At 54.4% G+C, this 6,745-nt stretch overlaps 1 protein-coding gene across 1 annotated transcript in view; it reads right to left on the bottom strand.

The window, feature by feature from the left end:
• Positions 1–6,745, bottom strand: part of NCAPG2 (non-SMC condensin II complex subunit G2) — a 71,592-nt gene that overhangs the window by 11,219 nt on the left and 53,628 nt on the right. The window contains exons 24-25 of the mRNA XM_027770066.1: positions 5,162–5,346; positions 3,522–3,662 (exon numbers count right to left, since the gene is read on the bottom strand). Coding sequence (XP_027625867.1) covers positions 3,522–3,662; positions 5,162–5,346 — 326 coding nt within the window. The remainder of the gene's footprint in view (positions 1–3,521; positions 3,663–5,161; positions 5,347–6,745) is intronic.

A 6,745-nucleotide genomic window follows, 5' to 3' on the forward strand; every position in this document is an offset into this window, starting at 1 on the left:
GCCGGGCCGGGGGGGGGGGGGGGGGGGCCCGCCCCCACCAGACAGTACCGTGCCTTGGGGCAGCCCCTTCGGTGGCACAGTGTTCATCTAGGCCCACAGGGAAATGCCTCTACACAGCAGCCTCTGAGGCCAGAGTATCCTCACAGGGAAGTCGGTGCAAGCCCCCACTCCGGCACTCAGCAGTGTCCCACTGGTGGAGGGTCCCGTCTACCCCAGCAGTGGCTCTGCCATGTCTTGCCAATGTTGGGCCCTTTTAGGGGATTCCCCTGAGGCACGACTACTGGGCACGACACCTCCCACCCTCCCTCTGCTGGGGCACGAGCGGCCAGAGCCAATGAGCTGTCATGACACAAGGCAACAGCACTGCTCGCCACACAGCTGCACGTCACCAGAGGGGCGGCGCTGTCCCCACGCTGCCGAGACAAGGAGACCAACCACTACGGACCAGGACAGAGCAGTAGAGCCCCCGGCTTCGGTCATGTGCACATGCAGATCAAGTGCACACCAGCAACACGGGTTGGGGGACACCAGCTGGACAGAATGACTCCAAGGCCCCATGGCGACCCATCACTGGCAGTGCATGTGGGAGGGCACTGGTGTACGCTGGCTGGGGCTGCATGGTTGGTCCAGGGTCAGCTCCTGACCCAAGCCAGTGCAGCTGGAGGCATAGCAGTGGTCCTGGCTAAAACCAGGAGTCTGGGGCAGGGATCATGACATGGCAAGACTGTGCTGAAATACCTGGACCAGCAGAGGGCACACTGCTTATGTCACTGGACTTGCATGTGGTCGATCGTGGTTCTAGTCCCAGACATGGTGGCTTAAAACTCATGCCAGGCATGTGTGCATGCATGCCCAAAATCCCAAAGGAGAATGGAGGAGAGGGGACTGGTGTGGCCATCACCCTTGGGGGGTGATTTCTAGTTGTCTCTGTCTCGGACTCCCACAGGGCTCACCAGAGTTGGAGTCCCAGAGCTAGCAGCGGGGAACCATGTGGGCACTTATGTGTGCCCAAGATCCCAGGAAGAGAATGGAAGAGAGACTGTGGTGTGACCATCCCCATGAGGGGTGATGTCTCACTTTCCCTCTCTGTATCTCTGCCTGTCTCGCTCCTCTCTGGTGAGTGCATGCACCCTATGGCAAAAATCTAAAAAAATAAAAGGGAACCAAAGATATTATGAGTCAGCAGATGATGAGATGGGATGCACCCTATGGCAAAAATCTAAAAAATAAAAGGGAACCAAAGATGTTATGAGTCAGCAGATGACGAGATGGGTAGTAAAATGCTGGGCTCATCAAAACACGGCCAGAGAGGGAGAGAAGCAGAGGTGAGCAGAGTGAATGGGACTGACGGAAGCCATGGCAACGACCAGTTTCCAGCCAATCATAGCGAAGGCTTCCTCATCGGCCGACTCCAAGCGCTTCCGTCTGAGGCAGACACCTGCAGCTGGGGCTACCCCACCACGTGGTGCGCACAGAAGCAGCCCTTACCCACAAGGACAGGCAGGAGCCGGCGATCATGGAGCAAACCCGGAGCGTGGGCCCGAGGAGAGTGGCAGACTCCATGATGAAGAGACCCTTCAGGATAACCAGGTGGCCGATTCACGAAGAACACAGGGTTGTGAAATGTGCACGGGCCACACAGCGCTCACAGACACACAGAGAGAAACCAGGGCTCTCGCAGACAAGAGCAAGCCACATAGAACGAGAGGAGAGCGGGGCCGAGGCCAGCGAGCGCTCCCTGAAAGGCAGCAAAAGAGTGGCTGCCTTAGTCCGCCGGCGCAGCACACGCAGGCACGGCTGCATTCCAGCAGAACCTTACTTAGGAAAGGGGAGGGCGAGCCGGCTGAGTAGCCCACCCACTGGTCACTCTCCCAAACCCAAATGACCTCCCTTCAAGCTGTAAGGAGAGCCTTCAATCTTATGTAATGTTTGAGAACTTAGTTAACTTTTTTCTTTCTTTCTTTCAAGAATTACTTATTTTATTTATTATTATTTTTAAGTTTGACCAGAGAGACAGACAGACAAAGGGAAAGTGAGAAAGCCAGTCGCCAGGTCTGGGACTGGGACCGTGCTGGCCACGCTGGAGACTAGTGCCTTAACCACACCAACCTCCCACTCCAGACGGACTTTTTATTAGTCCTGCTTTTACATTATAAAGTTGAGGTCACCACGATGTCTATTTTATGTAACAAACACCAATTCAACGGGATTCCGTCGGAAAGCCTATCGCTACCTTTACTGTCTTTTCAGGTCACGGCCCCATGTACACCCTCGACCATGCCGTCGAAGGCAGAGGGAGCACCCTGAGCAAGGCGTGTGGCCAACACCCCACTCTGCCTTGGCGTGGGCCCTCCTGACCATGCAGCTTATATGTAACTAAAGTTCTTCCACTCATCCTCAGCCACTGTCCAGGAAGTACGACAGTTGATGGAAGGAGCCAGTTACTGCTCAAACAGGCACCACGGGCTTCAATTTCCTACGCTCAGGAAAACAAACAGAAGGCTACTGCCTCACAGGCCACCCGAGAGAGGGGTCCAGCGTCCACCACCGTCCTCCCAAGAGAGGAGCCTCAGGCCGTGAGCCCGTCTCAAGCTCTCGTGTAGGAGAGAACAGTGTTCGCAACGTAAGGTCTCGTTCTGTTTTCTCCAGAGTGATGACAGCCTGAACGTATTCTTTATGTGGTTCTAAATGATAACTAGCTCTTAAAGCCTGAAACATGGTCACAGCCATTCCCTAAACTTTGAGTTTTTGAGTTTTTTTTGAGAGATTTTTGCTATACGGCGTATGAACTCACCAGAGACACAGAGAGACAGAGAGGGCGAAGGTGAAAAATCAGCGCTCAGGGGAGGCTATGCGCAATCCTTCTCCATTCTTCTCTCATGCTCTGTGGGCATGCATGTGAACCTGGCATGAGTTTCAAGTTTCCAGGTTCAGGATTTAAACTACGGTTGGCCATGTGGGAGTCCATTACCACCACCACCATGCCAACTACTGGCCCCTAAACTCTGAATTCTTAAAACACAATTGGAAACCTTAAAATGTGCCCCCCAGGCCCTCGTAAGGTCTCGTTCTGTTTTCTCCAGAGTGATGACAGCCTGAACGTATTCTTTATGTGGTTCTAAATGATAACTAGCTCTTAAAGCCTGAAACATGGTCACAGCCATTTCCCTAAACTTTGAGTTTTTGAGTTTTTTTGAGAGATTTTTGCTATACGGCGTATGAACTCACCAGAGACACAGAGAGACAGAGAGGGCGAAGGTGAAAAATCAGCGCTCAGGGGAGGCTATGCGCAATCCTTCTCCATTCTTCTCTCATGCTCTGTGGGCATGCATGTGAACCTGGCATGAGTTTCAAGTTTCCAGGTTCAGGATTTAAACTACGGTTGGCCATGTGGGAGTCCATTACCACCACCACCATGCCAACTACTGGCCCCTAAACTCTGAATTCTTAAAACACAATTGGAAACCTTAAAATGTGCCCCCCAGGCCCTCAGCGGGTGGTTTGGGGTGACTGGGACTCACCTTGCGCAGCTGGTGGCTGATCTCAACCACGGGCGCAGCAATCAGCGTGGACAGCACACCCCGGTGGGCGGGCGAGTGCGCATGCCGGGACTGTAGGGTGGTCAAGAACTCATGGAGGGGGGTCTGCGCAGAACAGAGGAGCTGGGAGAAAGAACACACGTGTCAGGGCGGCTAAGGATGCAGTCAGGACTCCAAACAGTGGTTTAATGAGCACCCCCTGTCCCAGGACGCGAGCCTTCATCTCAGGTGCCATGGGCCACAGTCATGACTCTCCTCTGCCACCGGTTCTGGTCCCATCAACACTGCGGCTCAACAAGAGAGACGTGCCTGAAGCCAGTGGGAATTGCACTAGACCACACACTCCCCAAGTGAAGAGAATGCTCAGCGTGGAAGCGTCACGGGGCAGGGATGAAGCGGCACGGAGGCTGTCAGCATCATGGCAAGACGGGCTCAGAGGCGACACGGACGTGGGCTAACGCTCCTGGGAAAGCACACAGTGGCAACCTCCCACTGCTCACGGGCCACGGCCCCCAGGACCATCACCAAAATCAGGACTGCCGAGTCAGTCTAACTCCAGTACAGCCGGGCTAGGGGGCACGGCAGTGACTCTCCATACTTTGATCAGCCGAGAACAGAGCAAAATTTTAAGTCTTCCACATTTTAAGCATTGCTTTAAATCCTCATTGAAAAATAAGCACTTCAGGGCCAGCGGGTAGCATAATGGTGAAGGAGCTGGACCCCCACCTGGCCATCTGTGGCTCAAATCCTTGACCTGGTGGCTTAAAACTCACGCTGGGTGTGTGGGTGTATGTGCCCAAAATCCCAAGAGGAGAAGGGATTGCGGAGTAGCTATCCCCTCTGGGGGGATGATTTCTCACTTTCTGTCTATGACAAATGCACCTGCCCTGTAGCAAAAGTCTCTCCAAAAAGAAAAAGAAAGAATAGCTGGTTGATATTTTTTAATGGTTGCTTAGAAAAATTGGGGGTCTCTGAAAAGAGAAGAGTTTTGCTTAAGAACTGGCATTCCACAGCCTCGGGGCAGAGCCAAGCTGGCACACAGCTACCCGACACAGTGTATCCGCTTCCGGCCAGCAGAGGGCACCGTGGGCCCCTCAGGGTCTGTGACACTCACTCCTGCCAGAGCTCAGCCCAGACATGGGCGGGAGGGCGCGGGGGAATCAGCAGGGCACCTGGGCAAGGTACCTGGGGCTCTACATCTGCAAAGTGTGTTGTACTTGGAAAGTTCTTTTTTTAGAATTATTTTAACTTTAGATATTTATTTTTATTTGACCAGAGAGAGACAGAGAGAGAAAGTGAAAAGGCAAGCTGCCAGGTCCAGGACTCAAACTGCAGTCAGCCATGTGGGAATCCAGCACCCGAAACCGCCTGCTGGCCCATCCTTGGAGGACTGCACACTCGAGCAGCAGCAGCCGCCCCAGCCTCCAGCCCTGCGCTGGTCGACCTGCCCAAGACCTACAGGCTTGTCTAGAACGATGCAGCTCCTGGCCTCCCGTCTGGGTGGCGCGAAGCTCTACCTGGACAGCGCCTCAGGGACTCCCCCCGCCCCGTGCACCCCTCCCTGTCGTGGGACACGTAGCACCCCACGGCAGCTAAGGGCCGTGCTGGGGAGGCCTGCGCACCTGCAGGCTTTCTTCCGGCTGTGTCCTGAAGCTCCGAGCAATACATTCCAACATCTTCTGAAACACTTTCGGGACTGTGTCAAACAAGGCTGCAGCTTTCTCTGAGTCTGTTTTCTGAGTCAAGAAACTTCTGGTTACCTCCTTCAGAATGCCAAGAAGTAGTGAAACATAAAAAAAGCCCTTCACTGGAAAGAAAATTGGAAAAACCAGTTATCTCGTCAAACAAATTACCTGAAATCATCGTAAACTTTTTACTACGGACCTACATGAAGGTAACTTAAGAGATTCTTACTGGAGAGCTAGTGTCAGGGCCAAGCTGTCAGGTCTACTCTAAATTCTAACACAACTAATGAACTGGGAAAACTCAAAGGTGAACCCACAGCCTTGGGGAACAGTCTCGGTGCATCCGACTCAGCTGACACTGGGAGACGCACCCCCTGTGCCGTGAGCACCCAGCGCCGTGGCGCGGCCCCGATCGTGCCAGCTCCTCCGGAAGCCTCAGCACCCAGCGCCGTGGTGTGGCCCCGACTGTGCCAGCTCCTCTGGGAGCCTCAGCACCCAGCGCCCCTTTGAAGGAGCATTAGCTCCTGTGCAGTTTCCTGGCATGGTGACACTTTAGGCCACCAAGAGTCAGACAGGACAGTGGTTGGTCCCCACACCTCTGCGGGAGTCTTGCCCTCCGTTAATCTCCCCGACGCTTCCACCTGAGATGAAGCCCTCTGTTTACCACAATCTCTGCCTGGGAATCCAGCATCCCTCTCCAATTTCCTGGGCCTTCTTACTGCGGGAGTCTGACTTCCCAGAAACCCTGTTATCTGGGGTGCCTGGTTTTAGAAGCACACACATCACGTCACAGCGGGACACCCGTGTGTGCATGTGTGCTGAGATGCCCCAGGCCGGGAGTGCGGGCGTGGCGGCGTCCCGGAGCACCCCCTCCACTCCCAACAAGCCCCGACGCCGGGAAAGCTGCGTTCACCACTAGGAGCAACTGTGCATCACTGCCCGCTGGCTGGCTCTGGCTGGACTTGGTCAACATGTGCGGAGCTTTGAGACGACAGCAGAGGCCACGTGGGTGGCTGTCCTGTCCCGGGAAGCCGGCCACAGGGTGTGCACGACAGCTCGCAGCTCAGGGCTTTGTTCTGTGAACAGCTGCCCCGTGTAGCGAAGCCGGCTAGTGAGATCTAAAACCCTACTCAGCCCTCAGAAAAGTACCTTTTACAAATACTAAAAGTAGATTAAGTCCTTAGTGGAAAATAATTCTTAAATGATATGTTTGGAAAAATAGGCCAGGGACCGGCAGGTGGTGTGGTGGTTAAAGAAGATGGACAGCCGTAGGTCAGGCCTCGAGCCTGGTGGCTTGAAAGTCACGCTGGGCGTGGTGTGCATGCCCCAAATCCTGAGAATGGAGGAAAAGGGACTATGGCATGGCCACCCCGCATCCCCTACCCCGGGCAGTGTTTTCTCGCTTTCCCCCTCTCTCTCTGGTGAGTGCACACGCTGTACGATAAAAACACTTAAAAGAAAGAAAACAAGGAACCAAATGCAGGCCAGCTGCGGCGGCGCAGCAGTGCCACTCGCTCCGCA

The sequence above is a fragment of the Tupaia chinensis genome, unplaced genomic scaffold (genome assembly GCF_000334495.1).
Source record: "Tupaia chinensis unplaced genomic scaffold, TupChi_1.0 Scaffold000110_1, whole genome shotgun sequence".
Taxonomy (NCBI): Eukaryota; Metazoa; Chordata; class Mammalia; order Scandentia; family Tupaiidae; genus Tupaia; species Tupaia belangeri.